General features: G+C 36.1%; 1 protein-coding gene across 2 annotated transcripts in view; it reads right to left on the bottom strand.

The window, feature by feature from the left end:
* LOC128011126 (PDZ domain-containing protein 4-like) overlaps positions 1-22,008 on the bottom strand; it is a 38,553-nt gene that overhangs the window by 9,220 nt on the left and 7,325 nt on the right. Inside the window, exons 2-6 of one of the 2 annotated variants that reach the window (XM_052593243.1) lie at positions 5,111-5,152; positions 4,140-4,414; positions 1,344-1,434; positions 1,152-1,250; positions 144-206 (exon numbers count right to left, since the gene is read on the bottom strand). In XM_052593243.1, the coding sequence (XP_052449203.1) occupies positions 144-206; positions 1,152-1,250; positions 1,344-1,434; positions 4,140-4,414; positions 5,111-5,152 (570 nt within the window). The remainder of the gene's footprint in view (positions 1-143; positions 207-1,151; positions 1,251-1,343; positions 1,435-4,139; positions 4,415-5,110; positions 5,153-22,008) is intronic. The other variant, XM_052593244.1, reaches the window with a different exon arrangement.

Here is a 22,008-nt window from a genome sequence, read left to right as displayed (position 1 = left end):
ATTTATAGCAGAGAGTTCAAGTGCAGCTTTTCCCCAAACGATCGACATCTACTGTACCAGCGCACTATTAAAAAGAAAGCTGTTCAAGCCACTAACCTTAAACTCAGTTTAATCTGTGTTAGTTAAGGCAGTCGATGAGTTACCTGCAGTATTCGGTCTCCCTCACGGATTCGGCCATCTTTAGCAGCAATGCTATTAGGGTTGACCTGCGACGACAAGACACAGATTATCTGACTGTCTCAAACAAACTAAGTCAAGTCAAGTCACCTTTATTTATATAGCGCTTTAAACTAAAAAGATTGCGTGTGTAAACATACTTGGTATATAAAAAAACAAATCTTTCTGTCTTCTGATGAACATTGTTTTGTGATGCTAGGACTAGCAGACCAGATTCATTATTGAGTTCAATATTAATAGACACAGACATGGTTCTGTCTCTGTGCAGGATGCTGAAGCATGATTTATTACTGGCTCTTCCACTTTCCTTATTACTTGGAAACTCTTCAGTCGGGGGAATAGTTTTGTGATGTGATTAGATGGTTGCCTTGTGGACGATCCATTATCAGGGAGCAGAGTATCATCATTCGTTGTAGCCTTAAGCACCTTCCATCTTATTTTGTCTTTATTCGTGGACATGACGTAAACATTATGTGTACAGAAAGGAAATAAGGCAAAAACACAGACGAAATCCGCCATACTCCTTGCACTAATATAGTAAAAAATACAGTAAATATCTTTTTTTGAAGCGTATTGTATTTCTATATAATTTAGATTTATCCCTCAGGTTTGCTGTGCAATTGCTTCCAAACAGTCAAAATTATATATTTGTAACATATTTTGTAACATTTGTAACATTTATTCTATTGCATATTAAATATCCATGTACATTTTCACTGTAAATGCATTAATAAAAAAAAAAAAAGTGTACTTTTGTTGTTAGCCTATGTAGCAAATAACATGCTGTAAATACATGCTCCAGTCGAATTATCTTGTGTTTGCACTGATTCTTGAGAGATAAAACAGCGTTTTGGATTTATTTAAATGAATAGTTAATCTAACGCTGAAACATAAGGGCGTAGGCTCACAGTCCTCCCTCAGACTTCATTCATAATTCATCGGTCAGCAGATTCCCATTATTCCCCATTTCTCACCTCACCCACGTAGATACCCAGATCCTCTTCATCATCAGTGCGATAACACACCGTTAAACCCAGTTTATCTTGCTGACATGATTTATACAGCTCCACCTCCTGAAGAAAAACAGATAATGAGAGAATTAAAGGGAGATAAGACGCTTCTGAAACGAACTTCAAGTAGAGGAGGTTTAAGGAGACAGTGCTGACCTCGTACTCCAGGTCGTCCTGTCTGTCCACCTCGTGTTGACTGATGTCAAAGTAGTCCGTCGGGTCGTAGTACACATGGTCAACAGCAGGACTGAGGAAGATCAGACTATATAATTAACCACTGGAGTGACATACAGAAATGAAAAGTCTCAGAAAATCTGTGTTTGTAATTGTAAGTGTAGTGTTTTTTAAGATAATGTATACAACTATTTTTACAATGCATTTAAACTTTTACATTTTTCCTAAAAAATGTAGCATTGAGATTATTGTGTAAATACGTTTGTGTGTTTTTGCTGTAAAGGAGAGTGTAGTAAGACACTTTTTACTCCTATAATGAAATAAAGCACTTCCATATAATCTATAGACAAATAATCTACAAGGATTTAAACATTTGTGATTCACTGAGGTCAAAAGTTTACATACCCCTTTCAGAGTCTGCAAAATGTTAATTATTTTACCAAAATAAGGGGGGACATATAAATCATGTTATTGATTATTTAGTACTGACCTGAATAAGATGTTTCCCATAAAAGTTGTTTGCATATATTTCATAAGAGAAAATAATAGTTGGATTTTTTTTATGACCCCGTTTAAAAGTTTACATCCCCTTGTTCCTTAATACTGTGTTGTTACCTGAATTGCTAAGTTTGATCGCATCATATAATAATTGCTGTTAATAGTGTTCATCTTCTGTTTGATTGTCTTTAACTGATTTTTCTGTACATTCCTGTCATATGCACATTAACTGACAGTCATCCCTGATAAGATACTACTAAATATTGTAGAAACTGAATTTATTGTAAAGTCGCTTTGCACTGATTTGTATCATAAAAAGCGCTATACAAATAAACTTGAATTGAATTGAAACTTGAATACAGTTGTGTTTTTTGTTTAGTTGTAGTTGTTCATGAGTCCCTGAACAGTTAAACTGCCTGCTGTTCTCCAGAAAAACCCTTCAGGTCCCACTAATTCTTCTGTTTTCAGCATTTTTGTGTATTTGAACCCTTTCCAAGAATGAGCGTATGATTTTAAGATCCATCTTTTCGCACTGAGGACAACTGAGGGACTCAAACACAACTATTACAATCGCTCACTGATTCTCCAGAAGAAAGAAAACATGCATTAAGAGCTGGGGGTGAAAACTTTTGAGTTTGGAGATCAGGGTGAATTTAACTTATCTTCTATAGCCTCTGAAAGTAGTACTAAATATAAAAAAAAAATGATATTTAGGCAAAATAAGAAAAAAATGTACACATCTCCATTCTGTTCAAAGGTTTTCACCCTAGGCTCTAATGAATAATTAATAAATAATTAACATTTTGCATAATTATTATAATAAATAATTAACATTTTAGATTCTGGGGGGGTGGGAGGGGTAAAGTCTATACAGTATCAAAAATGGTCACATGACTAAAATAAATGTGTGCACGATTTCCCCCAGTATAAGAACAGTCCTCACAAAAAGTATCTGACATAAAAGTATTTTCTGTAAAAGGTACACTAACAACATTCAAAGATTTGGAGTCAGTACAATTGATTTTCCCTTTTCTTTCTTTTTCTTGAGCAGCAAATCAGTATATCAGAGTGATTTCTGAAGATCATGTGACACTGAAGACTGGAGGAATGATGCTGAAAATACAGCTGTGATCACAGGAATAAACTACATTTTATAGAATATTCAAATAGAAAACAGTTATTTTAAATTGCAATAATATTTCACATTATTATTATTATTATTATTATGTATATATATATATTTTAAAGAAAACTTGATGAGCATAAGAGACATCTTTTAAAGGGTTCATATGATGCAATTAAAAATGTTCCTTTCTGTTTGGAGTGTTACAAGCTCTTGGTGCATGAAGAAGATCTGTAAAGTTGCAAAGATTAAAGATAAAGATATTCTTTATCAAAGTTAAGCCACACCCCCTAAAACGCCTCATTCAAACACGCCCCCCACATCTACATCACTATGTGGAAATATTTGTGTAACGCCTCCCAAATGTTCGCACAAATAAAGGAGGAGTGGTTTCAGTAACACAGTCAGTGTTGAAGCAGTCATGTCTGTGAGATGTGTGTGCATCTAGGAGAAAGAAAAAGCATGTTATTTGGCTTTCAGAAGGTAGATGCATTTAGGAATCCTTAAGATTACTCACAACAGAACAGCAACACATTTTACAGAGGACCGTTTCGTGAACCAGAGGAGGTAATTCTGACTTTGCTACGACAATCTGGTGCTTCTGAATCAGATACTGGAAGTATGTTTTGTTATTAGTTTAAGTATTTGCTATTGGCTAAAACTAAGGACATTATTTTTAAGTCTTTACATTTTTTTGAAAGATGAAGGTCATGATTATGGAAAGGGGCGTGACATTTCTGACGAATGCTTGCGGTGTTCGTCCAATCACAATGCAGTGGGTCAGTTGGCCAATCAGAGCAGACTGTGCTTAACAGAAGGAGGGACTTTGTAGAAAACAACAGGTTTGAGAGAGACGGGGCATAGAGGACCTACAATAATGTACAGTATTTGAAAAATAATGTGTTTTTTGAACACTGAAGCATGTCAACATATTCTGCTACACCAAATACACTAAATAATGATCTTTAAAAAAGCATCATATGACCCCTTTAAAAAAAAATTAAATTTTTACCGACTCCAGACAGCTGAACAGGAGTCTAATTAGGTATTTCTGTATTATATGCATCATGTACAAAATACAAACTAAATAGCACTGTTTTTAAAAGTGATGTTTCCTAACAGTGACGACCGACATCTGTTCTCAAAGCCGTACTCACAGCTGGCTGAAGAGGTATGGCTCTGGGATGGGCGGCAGCGGAGGGGATGGAGGTGAAGCTGGTCTGTTGTGATGGACGGGTCTGCCTAATGTCACCATGTGCTGGAAGCTGATATCTGTCTGCGTCCCGCTGTCCACACAGTCAGTCATTACCGCCGTCCCTCCAGCAGCTCCAGACACAGCTGCTTTCCTCCTCGGACCCCACCTCACGCTCCTCCGGCAGCGCAGCGCATGCAGGCTCTGCTCCGGAGAGAGCCCAGTCAGGTCTCCGTTCACCTGGACAAACACACACAGGCGATTTTAATATCTACTATTTTCCTTAATTTAACAAGCATGTAACACTGATTAAATATAAAACAATAAGTTGTCCAGACAATAATACTGTTACATATGAAGTTTACATCAAGTGACAATGATATCTTGCACCAATACTTAAAGAGATTCTCCATAAATTCAGCATAAATATGCATTGACTGAATGTATGTTAGTATGAGAGACATTTGTCTGACTAACAGGGAACAGCTGCTGGATGCTCATCAATGTACATAACAAAATATGATAAACACACCAATGTAACAAATGTGGTTAGTTAAAAGGATAGTTCATCTAAAAACTTGCATTTTGCATTCGCAATTTTCCAAACCCCAATGTTTTTCTTTCTTCTATGGCACACGAAAGAAGATATTACGAAGAATATCCATGTAATGAAATACAGCGATGTCCAAAACATTGGACCTCACTGATTTTGTTATTATAGGGACAAAAATAATTATATAAAATAAATCCTCATTTCTGTTCCACTGAAGGAAGAAGTTCTTTAGCGTTTGGAACATATTTTTTGAGCGAACTATCCCTTTCACATGAGCACTTAACACAAAAGAACATTTAAACGCATCTAAAACAGTCACTATAGGCGCAATGAACACACAACATTTACACAACACTCAAAAAACACTAAACCTTTGTTCCAACCTCCCCATTAAAAGAGCACAGCATGCAATTTATCTGCCCCCTCTGTGGGAGAAAGAGAAGGAAGAATTAAGACGAGGGGAAAAAAGCATATCCAAGGAGAAATCTGGCTCATTTAGTGCTGAGGAGACAGTCGAGAAACTGCAATAAGGGAAACTACAAACAACTCAGCAGAATAAAGTCTCATGATGATAAATGACCACAATACTAAATATCTGCAGAGAAAAGGGGTTAATATAAGAGATGTAGTGTTGTAGAGAATCCCTATGGTATGAAAGTATTAAACACTGTTTAATTTATACAGAATCTGCATCTTAGATGTATTTATATTTAATTAACACATGTCATTGCAGCTATTTTAATGCAGTACGATTCTTGTTTACCTTTGTGATGAAGTGCATTTAATTGTGTTAAATGTGCACTTGTCCTTCGGATCTTAAAAGAACATTTCTAAAAACCTCTATTTGCAGATAATCAGTGCTGTCAATCGACTGATCACGACTTATCGCATTCAAAATAAAAGTTTTTGCTTACATAATATGCTAGTGTACTCTAATTTATGTGTATTTATATACATAAAAAATAAACAAAGAGGTGGCTGATTGCGATTTCACTTTTTTTTTTTTTTTTTTTTTACATTAGTTAGTGTATAATGTTGCTGTTTGAACAAAAAATATCTGCAAAGTTGCAGCGCTGAAATTTCAATGCAAATAGAGATATCGACTTTTAAAATTCAGTTTTAAGTTTAAGGCCTAGAAAAACGGCTGGTAAGGGACTACAATGAGCTTCTTCTCGGGTCTGTTGCATCACAAACCCAGAAAAACCCCGCCCCCGGGAACACACAAGAGGGCGAGGCCATGTTGTGCTGCTTTAGAGAAGAGGAAGTGAAAACTAGGGGTGCATGTAAAAATCTGTGCATATAAGAATCACGATTCTGTCTTCTAACGATTCTAATGGATTCACAAGTTTCAAAATTGATGTTCTGTAGCAGCGGTTCTCAATCCTGTTCCTCTTGTGGCCCTGCTCTCCATCTCTCTCTCTCTCTCTCTCTCTCTCATTCAGATCGTCGGATCAGCTCCAACAAACTGTTCCATTTATACACTTATTTTCACGAAGCATTATACGTGGACGCATGTAGGGTTGCTGTGCTGTGTTAAAGCTTTAATCAGAATAAACCGTATATATAAAGTTAATAGAAGCAGTAGCATTTACAAACAACCGTGTATCTAAAAGTATGAGACAAACAACAAACATACCATTAAGAGGCGTGTTTGCACAGGTTCTGCGTGATCCTCTTCATTAATATTCTCTGCTTCTCAATCGTGCTCAGATTGATAAGCAATATAGAGGATGTCATTGTTTACAATACAACCGGAGCGCATGCTGAGCTTGAGGGGAGCAGGATGTTCAGACGCGCTCGAGGCGGTTTAGCCAATCACAACACTCTGAGCCAGCTGACCAATCCCAGCCCATCGCTTGTTTCTGAGGGAGGGGCTTCATAATAACAGGAAATTAATCAGGGCGTTTGTCAGAGAAGGGACAGATTGGTGTGGAATAAAGGTAAATTATGTGAAAAATAATGTGTTTTTTAAAAAATTAAGCATTAACACATTAGACTGCACCGTATAAACACAATCAAGCCTAAAAAAAAAAACAGTCAACCACCCCTTTAACAAACAAAATGACAAATAAAGATGTATTCAAGTCTTAAAGGGTTAGTTCACCCGAGAATTAAGATTCATCCATTTCTACTCACCCTCAAAGCATCCTAGGTGTTTCTTCTTTCAGAATAATCTAATCGAAGTTATATTAAATATTGTTCTTGCTCTTTGGTGTTTGTTGTCAACTGTTCAGAAGACGTAAAATAAAGTGCCCTCATCTGTAATAAAACATCCCTCACACGGCTCCGGGGGGGTGAATAAAGGCCCCTGTAGCAAATCAATGCGTTTTTTGTAAGATAAACATCCAGATATCAAACATAATAAACACTTTTTTCTCACTTCTGCTGACTGTTGGGAACTGGAAGACGTGCAGACGGATGTAGTTGTAGTTCATCAGCGCTGTGTGGTTAGTGACGAGTGTGGAGAGACAACAAAAAACGCTGGTCACAAATTAGAAGCACAAAACGAGGATTTGTCAAGAAAAACGTTTCGAAATAAGCCGAGACTGATTTTTCTCTGCTTAAATAAGGAAACTTTGTTTTCCCAGAGGCTCGCACACGAGCGACGCATACGTCTTCCGCTTCCAGTCAACAAAAGTGAGAAAAAAGTGTTTATTTTAAGTATTTATCTTACAAAAATGCATTGATCTGCTATATTTTTTTATACAACTTTGATTTGATTATTCTGAAAGAAGAAAGTCACATACATCTAGGATGCTTCGAGGGCGAGTAGAAGATGGACCAGTTTTCATTCTCGGGTGAACTAACCCATTAAGTTAATAAAAAAGCATGCTCAATTTGAACTGCTTGCATTAAATAAAAATGTAAACGATTTTGACATTTTAATTTCATTACAGTTACCATGCATTTAACTGTCTGAAAACATTGCATTCAGTTAACATTTAAGCATATTATTTAAAAGTATATTGCTGTTATAAGTATTTTTAAGAGCACTACTTTTTCACACGAATACCTGGATGAGAAAAGCGGGAAACACTTAAATGCTTCCTATCTTAACTTTCAGCATTATACTGTTGTGAGTTTGTGAAGAGATTACAGCGAGCATATTTCAGATCATCTTTGACCTCTGTGCCTCTCTGACCCTTCCCACAGGCTTACCAAGCCCTAGTGTTTGGATGAACCTGATCCCTTCTAAGTTATTCCTGTGTGTTTGTGTGGAGGTATAGATGAGACTGGTAATCCCTGCAGCGAGAGCGATTGGTAATTAGGGATTAGTGTGATAATATTCAGCAGGATTCTGATGGAAACAGCGTGAGTTTCTGGCTCAGGTCAGAGTGGGCAGCTTCATCAAAGAACACCGAGTTGCTACAACAGCCAGAAAACCAAGAGCAAAAACACTTTTCCTCCCTCGCTTTCCTCCTCCAGTGACTCCCATTTAAATTCTGCTGCTCTAAATACTGCGTCAAGTAGAAGAATTAGTATGGATGAAGTTATTCCTCACAGACGCACACACTGCATGTTTCTGAAATTGTAATGGATATTCATTAATAGGCCGGACAGAGTCTGTGCACTTTTTTAAATAAAGTTGCCAGTTTCCATTTGTGCCTTGCAGGCTTTGCATAACCAAACACCCCCAAGCTTACTGTTACAAATCTGTTACCCTTTCAAATATATGGTAACTGAGAGATATTTAACAAAGTAAAATCACAAAATAGAGGCTGGAATACACTTCTGTCCAGATTTTTGCCCTGATTCACAGCTTCAGACTTCGAGTCCGTCCAGTCGGAGTACATTTAACATATTCGATTTTTTTTTTTGAGCCAGTTTTAATACAGATATGTTTTCATTTGTCATGCATCTACGAGCAACAAAGCATATGTTTCTGTGTGAATTTGTCGTAATCTGACTAACCTGAAAGTCTGGTAGCGTGTGATTCTCAAGTGCTGTTTAATATTAAGTTTTTCTAACCTTAACATTAAGTTGGCATGATGCCTATTCAAACCCTTAAACACTTAAAGGGGTAGTTCACCAAAAAAAGAAAATTAGACCATGTTTTACTCACCCTCAAGTCATCCTGGGTGTATATGACTTTTTTCTTTCAAACGAATCCAATCGGAGGCACAGTTTATTATGGATGAAAGGAAAAGTTAAATTATATATATATATATATATATATATATATATATATATATATATATAATTGCATTATAAATATGCACAGTTTTCCCTTTCACCAGGACAATTTTCAACATAACTCTGATTGGATTCTTCTGAAAGAAGAAAGTCATATACACTTAGGATGCCTAGAGGGTAAGTAAAACCAAGTCTAATTTTCATTTTTGGGTGAACTACCCCTTTAATGACAAAATTTTTATTTTAGGGTGAAGTATCCCTTTAACACATATTTTGAGGAATTATGGTGACCAAATGGTTAATGGTAGCCATTGACTTTCATAGTATGGAGAAAAAACATATAAAGTAAGTCAATGGCTACCATCAATTTTAGTAACCAGCTAAAAATATTCTAAAAATATGTTCAACAAAAGATAAAAAAAAAAAAAAAAAAACTAATTTTGTTTGAAATAACTTGAATGAGTAATGTATGTAAATAATGTACATTTTTCATTTTTGGGTGAACTATCTTTTCAATAATCGTCACTGGTCTTGTTCTACACACATTTTTTTCTTGTTGAAGACTTTAAATGTTCTTTAGATTACACAAGTTAGTGATTTTTCAGACATTACAGTCAACATAAAGTTACATTTAAGGACAAGGTGTTTTTTTTTAGGATTGGGATAGTACCACCTAGTCCTAAAAGGTAACTTCATGTTGACGTTACTGTGTAAATCTGCGGCTCTTTCTACAGTATTGTATTAGCACGGACTCAAAGCGGGGCATTCGCTGAAAATGACCTTGTCTGCCGTCTGGAGATTTCTTTCCAAACCAGTCTGTCCCTCCAAAATCCATTTCAACACCATATTCCTGCTGCTCTGTTGTGCCCAAATTTGCCACACTGGGTTTGAGGATTCATCGTCCCTCAGTTTTAATAGTCTTGCTGTAAAGGCCACTTTTCTCCGTTGTCATATCATTTCCAAGGATACGACCGTCAGGGGCACTGGCTTTCATAAACGCAATCATGCACACAGTTTAACACATCTTCCCTAGTCAGAGCTATAAACACACACACACACACTTGGAGCGTAGCAAGGACGGACGGTTTAATTAACAGTAAGCGATGATTTATTACATAGGAGATGTCCTCATCTCCAGCACGGAGGCATAACCGCGTCCCCAGACACTAATTCAGACGGGTGTAATGCAGACTACATCTCCAGCCGCACGTCCGCTCCTGTAGCTGCAGGGTTACACGTCCAGAGACAGATAAATGAGTGCAGAGGAACAGAGCTGGGTTCAACACTCTTCAGTGTTCCTCATGAAGCTGGTGTACAGAACAGAAGGGGGACGCAAGGGGAAGTTCAAAGAAGGTGACAGACAGAGAGAGACAAAACAGGGCGAGCGTGACAGAGACTGTCTCAGTGTCTACTGTATGCACCAGCAGCATTTTAACCACACAGGGGGTCTCAGGGGTCTAACTGGTTATTACATACAGCCTATGGGTATAATTAAACTGTCATTCATTTGTCTTCTTATTATTATTGACTATCATCATTTATATCTCATATATCAGAGCATTAGTATTTAACATTAAATTACTTTGTTGTAATATTAATTCCTCTTTTATTTGTTTCCCTGCAGCTTTAATGAGGGGCAACTGTTACTTTATTGTTGATGTTATTTTAATGATGTTATTTTATTAAAGAGGTTGGAATTATATGCCATGCCAAACAGGGACTTACTATAAAATTAATATTCATCATAGCTATCTTATGATGCGTCTAAATCAATTTTCTCATCTGTCAAAATTTGGCCAATGTTTCTTCGAGCAGTGTTTGTTTATGGTATTATGGTTTATGTAATTATGACCCACTTAAGTAGGACTTAAGTGCATCTTTATATAAGATTTTATAATTATTTATATTGTCTTTGAAAGATGCTTGTGCAGAAATTGCTGAAAAACATTTGGAAACTAAAATATACTTCAATGTTGAAACTATGTATATCTATGTATATAGATATATATGTAATTACACATTTGTAATGATGATGTAATTGAGTATGTTTAAAATATATGAACTTTAATTTAATATAATTAAAAAATTACTCTTGTATGTTGGTTAACATTAAAATGAGTGTGACAGAGCATGACACGGATTATTAAAACATGATGATTTAAATTAAAACTTTTAATTTGACATTACTACAAAGTGAAGTTAATTTTTTGTCATGAAAGAATACTCTTTTAATTACACTTAAGTGATCTTGTTTCATTAACATTTCAGTAATATATTATCTGTATCAGTGTCGCAAAAAACGGGGTATTCAGTACGGTAAATGCAGTGGATAGGGGGCGCCATTTTGCCGAAATCATCATGTGAAAATCTCTTTTAATAAAACGTTATAGAGAATCAAAATCTTAGTTGTTTAAATAATGTAATGAAACATTTTTATTTAACATTTTTAGCTTTTTTAATGAGTTAAAAAATGAATTTACAATAAACTAATAAAAACGCAGAACCACCATCCCTTTACGACCACAACAAATGGGAGACTTTTTCAGACGTGCATTTCAGCTTTCCTTACAGAAATATTCTGCAAATCGCAATCACAATAGGGTGCAAGATATGTAATTTTTATTTGTAATCTAATGCACAGTGCAGTTGTACTAGAAAATATGCGCTAAATTTTAGTTAATTTGTAATGTACGAAAATGAAACAATATTTAATGCTTAAATTAAAATAATTTTACATTCTGGCATTTATGTGCTGTTGACTTCTGTCCTTTTTCACATTGTATGGGGATTCAAAAGATAACTTTTTTTAAATGATTTTTTTATTATTTTGCTTTGTACAGAGCTCGATTTAGGTTTGACAAAATTGTTGCAATGAATTAATTCATTTTGACAACTAATATGTGAAACTTTGACCATTGTTTTTTTTTTTTTTTGAGTTCACTGATTATATAAAATACAGTGAATTTTGACAAACTTTGCATGTCTCATTCATGAGTAGGCCTGTGTAATGATGGAGAACAAGCTTTTGGGGTGTTGAGACCCAGAACCAGCTGACTGAGCAATAAATTAAAATAATAATTGTTATTAAAATAACTGGAGGTAATACAAAAATGATCATATCCACTCAGTATTACCTGGTCTAATTCACAACTTATTACTTAACTGTATTGTTTTGGGCACTAAAACAGTCCAGTAGTCAAATACATTTCTATATAGAAATACTGATGATTCCTGTGCCACTACAGACTGGTCGCTGGCTCCACCACTGACTAAAGAGGGCAAACATCAGTTCATTTCTGAGTATGTTTGTCAATGGGCATTTGATTTACATTTGAGAGAAATTTACAAGATTATAAACAAGGTTACAAATAGCCACCTTTTACTGAAAATTGTGGTTTTAGCTCAGAATAAATAGACCCGATGAGTTGAAAACTCTTGCTATTTCATACTTAAATACAAAATAATGCTGAGTTTTGACAAAAAGGAGATTTTTAAATGCTATAATTATGATTTTATATTGTCTAAATATAAATCCATTAGCAAAACATGAAAAGAGCTATATTACACAGTGAATTCAATAAATAATCCTCTGCAGTCATCATTCAATTTTCTACCAGATGATATCTTGGCAGAAATCTTTAACATAGAATGGCAAATTGTCCCACACTGATCTTGCATACCCCTTGGCAAATATGCAGTTGCGCCCCTGATCTGTATACAGGGTTTTCTTTAAATATACCTTTATGATTACAAGTACCATTGCATATCCAATACATTTAAGTGCACATATTTTTTCAAATGGGAAAATATACAGAACACCCAAATATCAGATGAAATAAGTAGTGCCAAATTGTGTATTCTGGGATTAACTTCTCCACAATTAATGTATACAGTGCTTATTGTTTTGCCAAAACAAGGTATAATTATGCTGCCTTTGCATCAGAAGCCAATGCTACTCATTGAGGCGACTCACTGTGCTCAGGAACAGAGTGAAATAACGGGGAGACGGAGGCTGAAGTAGTTCATGTGATGAGTAATAACAGTGAGATGGCTGAGTTGCCTCTTATCTTGTTCCATCCTGCATTCGATGGGTTTTAGAAATAGTCTTGGGTGCAGATTGCCCCTGGTGTGTGTCTCCAGGAGCACAGCGGTACAAGGAGACAGATTTGTCATTTTCATGCAGATATTGGCTGCACCCTTCAGAGCGATCTACACCGTTACCTGCAAAACACAATCAAATGAACCTTCTCCCTTTGCCAGACACATACAGTACATCCCTACTCTACACCAAATAACACAGAAAAACTCAAACAAATACTCCTATTTATCGACTGATTGATTGATTGTAAAAAAAAAAAGAAGAGATATCTTAACATTTATATGTGTAGACTACTGTAATACAATATTGTGATTTTATGCCTTTTTTCCAGTGCAAAATTAGTTCACTTGTGTTGTCATTTTGTGTAGACGCAAGTTGCAATATTACAGTAAGATTACATTGCATTAAGATTAATCAAGATGCATCATTAGTGTGTTGTCTTGCAGTGTTTATGATATTTTAATCAAGAGTATGTTTTTACTGAAATAGTGTTACAATCTCTCATTTTGATACTCATTTGTCAATAAAAAAAAAAAGTTTACTGTTGTTGTGTCAAACAGACAGCGGCCTTCTTGGTAATGCCCAGCGGAAACTATATTTAAGATGGTTTGCCAGGTTTACGCTGTTCAATACAAGTTTCTTTAACTTAATTCAGTTATAATGCATATGCTAATTGTTCAAGAAAAGTATCCTTTCAGTAATAGCTATAAATGTTTCAATTCTTATCACGAGTTTTTAAATTGAAATCGAGTTTACATTCAAACAGTAATTCATCTACACTGAACAGAAAGCGAATCCCTGAAAATGCATCGAAATTCAGGCAGATTTACTGAACAGAGTGTGTTTGTGTTACTCTGTTTTGTGTTATAATGCTTCCGAGGACCATATTTCAAAACAAATGCCATATAGTACATCTTTAAAGTATCTTCAAACTAAAATAATTAGTTAATGTAGGCAACAACATTAATGTGCATCGCTCAAATGCTCCGGATGTGAGATATTTGAAATATACTTTTGTTTTTTTAAAGTTGAAAGGCATAACTTCCTTTCTTACAGCTGCCATATCGAGCAACATTTTGGATTAAACTTGTGTTGTGTGCAACAGAGGGTTTCTAAGAGGGTTTATTTAGCATCTAATGGTACCTCGTGTGTGTTACTATGGCATACTGACACCTGTTTTGTGGAGCACAGCACACCCAGCATCTGAGAGTGTGCAGGCGGTGAGAAGCATACTAATGCACTGCTCGCTCTCCTGGGACTCCCGTCTGACAGCGGCTCAGAGTAAACGCTCTCTAGATACAAGCGCTCAGAGCTGGGCACAACAGTACATTCTCACATGCACCTTTAAAGACTTCTGTTGAATTATTAAACCTGCGACTGCAGTCAGAGAAAGCACTAGAGCACTTGTTAATTTCCATTCTGTAGAATTCGTCCTAAAATCATCTGCATATCCTGACAGTTTACAGATAGCAGGACATTAAAAATACATGCATGCTTTCAGTCCTTTTATTTACTTCCATTCTAATGGAGAAAGCAGCTGGTAAACGATTTGAGATTAATGATTTAATGCTCTCATTTTTTTAATACCCGTGCAGCATGTACTTGAAAGCTGTGGCTGTTTTGTATGTAAGAATTAACTATGCAGAACTCATATCATACCCTCCAGACAGTTTGTCAAGGGAATAGATATCTGCTGAAGTGCCATGAAGCGGAGCAATCCTTTCCTACTGTGGGCCTGCTGCTATGGATTTATTCAAATGAAATACAAAGTTATGTTCGAAAGCCTATTGAAAAACAAACCAATTGGATGATTTTACAGCAGGCATTGTTTGTCCAATCAGCTTTTGTTTGAACAGAGATTCACGGTTTCATTTTGTAGTCATCTCTCGGCACACGAGGGAGTCTAAACATTCTCAGTATTACTTTCTCTTTGATATCTAAAACATTACTTTGTTTGAAAACCAAATGAGCTTTGGTACTCTATACACGCTGTATGTAGAAACCATCTTAACTGTCACTGATGAGTATCAGACAAATATAGGGGCCTGACTAAATGGTAACCTTCATTGTGGGACGTCTCTTGAGATTCTCATGTGACTGTTTATTTGGAGTCTTGCAGAAACCTAACCCTAACTTTGTTGGCAGCAAATATGAGTTGTATAATATAGCAATAGCAAATATGATCTTGATAACTGCGCTCCCGGGAGATTTATACTAAATAGTTGATTCCAATAGTGTTTGGCAATTCTGACATTCTGACTTTACTACGACAATCTGGTGTTTCTGAATCAGATACTGGAAGTATGTTTTGTCATTAGTTTAAGTATTTGTTTTGACTGTTCAAATGTGGAGTTTTACGCATTGTGCGCGCGTGTGTGTGTGTGAGAGAGAGAGAGATGGTCACACAGTGGAGTCAGCTTCATCACTGTGTCTGTCACGTGACTCTGTTCCTCTTTCAGCTTATGATGGTAAAAATAAAGACATTATTAACTGTTGTTACATTAATGTTGAAAGATGAAGGTCATGATTATGGAAAGGGGCGTGACATTTCCAATGAGTGTTTGCAGTGTTCGTCCAATCACAATGCACTGGGTCAGTTGGCCAATCAGAGCAGACTGCGCTTAACAGAAGGAGGGACTTTGTAGAAAACGACGCGTTTGAGAGAGACGGGGCATAGAGGACCTACAATAATGTACAGTATTTGAAAAATAATGTGTTTTTTTTAACATTGAAACATGTCACGATATCCTGTTACACCAAATACACTAAATAATGATCTATAAAAAAGCATCATATGACCCCTTTAAAGACTCATATTCACATTGCACAACACATTGATATGACCTCAAAACACTTTAAACATACAGCATTAATTGTAAACTAATACATTTTGACATTTCATTGTATAATGACCTCCGTATGTATGGCTTTTCTGACTTAATAAAATTGCTTGGCAGCGCACCTGGTTCAGGTGGATGTTGAGCACTGGGGTACCAATTCATTAAAATAGAAGGTACGACACTCAATAAACAGCTCAAAGACTTAAATAGCATGGTTGCTGCAGGAAATGCTTTTCCTTAACCTCCAGATTGCTTTTGTTAACATTATTGTTTAGGTTTTGGGTAGAGTTTAGTGTGGGTTGTAAATTATTTTTAAGCATAATAAAGAATAGTGCCACTTATTAGACATTTTATTTCCTAACTCGTGCAATACGTACAACGGCCAATGTCAAATATTTAAAACTGAATGTCCTATTAGCACCAAACACTTGACATTTCATTTTGAAAATGCTGTTAAAAAATGCAATGCACAATCACTTTGCCCAAATTTTGCAACAGTTTTCAATAGGTCTGGGTTTGTTTTTGCCTTAAGTTATTTTTTCTTTAACTAACAATGTGATTCTGTTGTACGAATAAACTCTTATTGAATTAATATATTTACAGTGACATTCATGCGCACCCTCCTTATTGAATTATTTTCTCTCTGTTTTGGAGAAGGTCTATTATCATGAGCAGGTTCATAATTTATTACACATAGATAATCTGTATTGCAGTCCTTTGACTTGACCTCTGACCCTTTCATTTATCCTGCACATACCCTTATGTCTGATATACCTGTTGGTGCGCATACTGATGAGGTGAAGGATGAACTCACTGTTAACACTCATTTCCATATTGAGTAGATCTTGATCCCTCCCCTGACGATTAATTCCACTGGGATTAATTAGACACACATAGTGCTGAACCCTCATTAACATGCTCCTGTGATATAATCTGCTACAAATGTGCCGTTTGCACATGGGTCTGTGTGTGTTCAGAGGTCTGGGAGATCCCTTACACCTAAATTATGCAAAAGGATGAAACAGCTTCAAGTTGACTTTTACATTTTTTGAGGAAGATATGAGTGGAACAGAAATCACACCACATTTATAGGGTGTTGTGGATGATTGCTATACAGTGTTAAGAACTACTGATGGTTTTAGCATGTTTCTCTGCTTTTGCTTGGAGCTTAGGGGCCTAATCAAAAGAGCCAATATTCTGAAATGCCTTTCTATGTCATTTTGTTGTTTTATCAGTTGCCGGGCTGAAACACTAAGGTAAATGTAGTTTTTTACTTGCACACTATAGTATGCACATAGTGTGCAAAGTAAATTTCCCTTAACAGTAGCCATATAATGTTCAAGTGGACTCAGATTTTTTTTGGATGCCTAACTTGTGCATGCATCTTGATATTTCAGTCAAAAAATAAATTTATAAGAAAAAAATAAAAGCATTGATCTGCTCAAGACCACAACTGCACAATTGATGCAAAAGTTGATGAGCACTTGTTTAAGGAGTTCAGAGCTACACGCAACCTTAGTTTAAACAAGTACATAGACATTTTAATTGCTTATAACTTCTGGAGAGAAATAGTGCAGACACTCGACAAGGATGACATTTTCTAGTGGACATTTGTCGAGCGGCTGTGTTTGCACACACTTATCAGATGGAATGTACTTTAAAAGGCGTTTTAAAGTATACTCCATTTGACTGCACCCATACGCCCATACACATGTCAGAATGGACCTGTACTTAAGTTTGATTAAGTCTTAATGATCGCTTAGACAAATAATGTTACATCTCTCCATAGAAGCTGTGTGATTGGAGGTTTTATTGAAAGTGTAATACTTAGGTTAAAGGTCTGATATACTTCAAGCCATTTGAAGAAAGACGAGCTCGCCTGCACAAACCTCCCAGAAGCAAAGTCAAAGAATTAAATAGTGAGAAAATTTTGTTTTAGTTTTTAAAACAGCTTTCCAAAGCAAACTTCCTGGAAAAGTTCTCCCTGGCTGAAAAACACATTTGGACTACCATAGGTCCGTGTTGATTATGCAGTAGACAGGTGTGGCTCTGGGGCTCTGCCTTCGATGAGGAGCTCTTTTCCAGTTAATTGAAAGTAACAGTGTAATACAAACTGGACCTTAATAGGGTGCCGAATTGCAGATCTGGTGCAAACTTGTCCGCATTTCTATGATCTGCTGCTTTCTTAACTGCTGCTTTCTCACCACTGTCATTTTTGTAATGTTTATTTCATTATTAAAATATTTATTTACTCATCGAAATACCACTCTCAGCATTGTGGGAATCATCAGGATGTTTGCTAACAGAAACCTTTCCTCTGGTATTTCAAACTTTCTTTTACCCCTGAGCAAAGAACAAAAATCGAATTCACCTTGAGAATATCAGAGCCTTTAAAGGTGTTTGTTCAAACTATTAACTCTCAGCATGAGCAATATTAAGTTTGTTGCTTGATTAAGCAAACAGCATTAAATTAGCACGACCCAATTAACACCTGCTGGTAGACACCATTACCACTCTAGTTTTGAAAAGCATCTAGCAAAAAGCATTTTATTTATTTTTTTACAAAATAATGTTTCATCATAGTATGGATTTTCTCTGGCTCTAGAATCATTATTCACACGGCATTTACAGATTAGGTAGTTTTTGTCCAGTGATGGTTAAATACAGCAGATTTAGGTCCTGCAACGGGTCAGCAGCTGCCCCTGAGAAGAATGGGAATGCTAACGGGTAGCTTTCTGCTGCTGTTCTACACTTCATCGAGCACCTCTAACTAGAGGTGAACATCTTGCTAATAAAATATTCATGTAACTTTAAAGAACCCCTGCCTGATAGGCCTAGTAAGACAGAAGATGAGAGGATACGTCTGGCATGACGAGACAGACAGACAGAAAGGGTGTGGCCGAGTCGAGGTGTGGTGCTGTGTGTGCGTGTTACAGTAAATAGAGTCATAGTGATTCTTTGATCACTTATTTGTGTCATATGTTCATTAATACTAATGCAACTATTCAAAAACCAGTGTAAGACGACTCATTCTGCTTGCTTAATGAGTCTGGTTGCCATAGTTACAGCATCCCATTGCAATGCAGCACAGAGAGAGAGAGAGAGAGAGAGAGAGAGAGAGAGGAAGGGGCGCTCAGAATGATTGATGGGGTGCTGGATAGCGCTAGTGTGCTGGGCAGATTGATGGTGTTTATTCTGCGGTTGGTTTTGCCAGTGGAAAGGAAGCTACACATGTGCCTCAGTGTATTGAAGCACTGAACACCCACATCAGATAAACACACTCTTCTGCTTTGAGAGGATTTGTGCCTGGATCTTTTCTCTGATGTCTCTGGTGCTCATTTCCATGTTATCATGTCTGCAATGTGGAAATGCCTTTGTGGAACATATTGGAAATACAGCAAGGTCACGTTTAGAGAATCAAAATGGATTTTGCAAGATGGCCCCAAGATATAATTTGTATTTAGAGTTAAAAAAAAAAATTAAAATTAAATAGTCCATAATTATTTGGTCTCTTAAAAAAAATAATTCAACCAGAATTGAATATTCTGTCATCATTTACTAATTTAATTCAAACCTGTTTTATTTTTGTTTTTAAGAATGTCCATGCTGCTCTTTTCCAAACAGTTAAAGCATAATGGAGATCAGTGATTATTAGGATCCAAAAATTACATAGAACCCATAAATGCATCATAAAAGTGTGCTCCATATGATGTGTGTTAGTCATCAAAAGTGTATAGAAAAGGTTCAATATTTTGTCCTTATATTTACACACATTTCTACATATAAGTAGAAGTTGGGAGATCACACACTTTGCATGAAACTGTTCGTAAGCACTTATTACGCACACATCTGTGCATAAATGAGGGCCCTGGTCTTCTGAAGCCCCATGTGACAGATCTAACAGAGAAAGAGATGAAAATGGTCATAGATCTTAAATCATATTGGCGCACATTGGCATAAAACCAAAAGTAAATTAAAGTGTACTCTTTTTCTCAGTCAAAGCTACAGTATTATTTAACTAAAGTGTACAGAATCCAAGCCATTTGAGGCAGCCTGTACGTCTTTATTAATTTATATACTTGTGCATTTGTTTTTGTTTTTCGGGGACTTGACAGTCCTTGGAGTCTTAATGTCTTTAAAAGGCACTGTGAACATTCTTAAAAACTTCTATTGTGTTCCAGTAAAGAAGTGGCAGGGGTTTAAGATGACATGAGGGTCAGCAAATGATGACACTTTTCATATTTCTTCAACTCCTGTGTAATATCAAGAATAAATAAATTGTCATCTTTGAGAATAGAATAAATCACACTCAAACAAGAATACACAAATGGGAAAGGGTGGCTGGGCGTACAGTTTTTAGTCTCGTGCTATCACCTTCTCAAAGAGCTGTCGTATTCCTCAGATGAAATGATCATCAGTGACAGCAGAAACTGGTTCAATGAGCTTCAGTTAACCACAGGGTAATATTGGTGTGTAAACCGAGACATATGCACATTAGAGAGCTTCACCAACCAGCGTCAGCGCATTTCTTTACAAATTTTGTAAAATTAATAGCAATGTTTCATCTTCTCTAACACTAATTAACTACCCCTAAAAAGTGATTGGATTACTTTTCAAAAGTTAGAGATTTGTAGGATTTTAGTCACACCAAGGATGTGCATATATTTGTTTAAAAATCCAGTAAAACAACAACAACAATAAAACTAAATGATTACAATTTAACATAACTGATTTCTAGTTTATTATAATGTAAATCATTTCCAGCATCAGTCCTCCAGTCTTCAGTATCACATGATCCTTCAGAAATCATTCTGATATGCTGATTTGCAGCTCAAGAAACATTATTGTATCAATGTTAACAACATATTTTTGTGGAATCGGATATATTTAAAAAAATTATAATTTTATGGATTTAAAGTCCAAAAGAATCACATTAATATCATTCTAAAATATGAATATAATCTTAACTGAATTTTGTGCAATTTAATGAATCCTTGCTGAATTAAAGTATCTCATATATTAAATCTCACTGTCCTCATTTATCGGTAGTGTAATTATATGAGGGAAATGACCAACCCCAGGCCAAACCCTTTCATCAAGGTAAGCTTGTTTAATACTGTACACAACAGACCACAAAAGCAAAAAAAACGGCCAAACTAAATAAATAAAGGTAAGTGACTTAACTAACATTAGCTTGGTTGAGGTAAAAGATCACAGGGCATAATGGATCAAATCATTATGGTTCCTGTTCCACTCCACATGTACAGCACAACTCAGTTTCTTTAATTGGATGGATTAAAGAGAATACAATCTCCTAATTAAGCTTAATTAGCAAGATCTTTCAGCAATGTGGACCCCAGGAACGTCAAAGACACTGAACACAGCAATAGACTTGGATGGAATGATTTGTTGTGAACTGCTTGGATGGTTTTATTTCTGAGAATATGAATCATCTCTCTCTCTCTCTCTCTCTCTGTGTGTGTGTGTGTGAGTGTGTGCATGTTAAATTATTTTTATAGTTCATAAACAGATGCACTAAATTAAAAATGATCTTTTTTTTCTTCCTCTGCTACAAATTGCATTTAATTTAGCTTTTGCACACTAAAACTTAACAATAACACTATTCATAATTTAACTAAAATCAGAAATGCCATTGTATGTAATACTTTTTTTAATGCATACTGCTGCCCTAAATAGTGTCACAACTATTTTTTGCTGTCTTGCAAGCACTGGTATTTCATTCATTAACTGAATTAATCTCGCCTGCCATGCAGTTACTGTACATCTCTTCTGAATTTTGGGAGTTGTGGAGACACTGAGAGTTGACAGTGTGACATTTGATCATGTCTCATTTCTATGACAAGTAATAAGTCTAACAAATGATAGATCTGGAAATTGTAGTTAAATGAAACTGAGATTGAACAAGACAGAGACTGTGAGAGTTACAGTCAGGCACTGCTCTGGACAGCCCCACCGGGTCCTGAGGAACCACTAAGGTCCACCAATTCATCCCTGCTCTGTGATGCGTAGAAATCAATTACTGTCGTCATATAAGGGCAAACAGCTGAAGAAAAAAAGCTATCTATCCATCCTTCACCTCTCTATCCTACAGCTCACCTTTTTATCGCTCCCCTCTCCATCCGATTCCAGCAGTAATGGAGTCCAAACAGCTCTTTGCTGTAATGCATTCCTCTCATTCTTCCTATCC

This window comes from Carassius gibelio, chromosome B23, assembly GCF_023724105.1.
Source record: "Carassius gibelio isolate Cgi1373 ecotype wild population from Czech Republic chromosome B23, carGib1.2-hapl.c, whole genome shotgun sequence".
NCBI classification, from domain to species: Eukaryota; Metazoa; Chordata; class Actinopteri; order Cypriniformes; family Cyprinidae; genus Carassius; species Carassius gibelio.
Note: the sequence above shows the minus strand (reverse complement) of the source record. Positions and strands in the feature narration are given on the sequence as shown.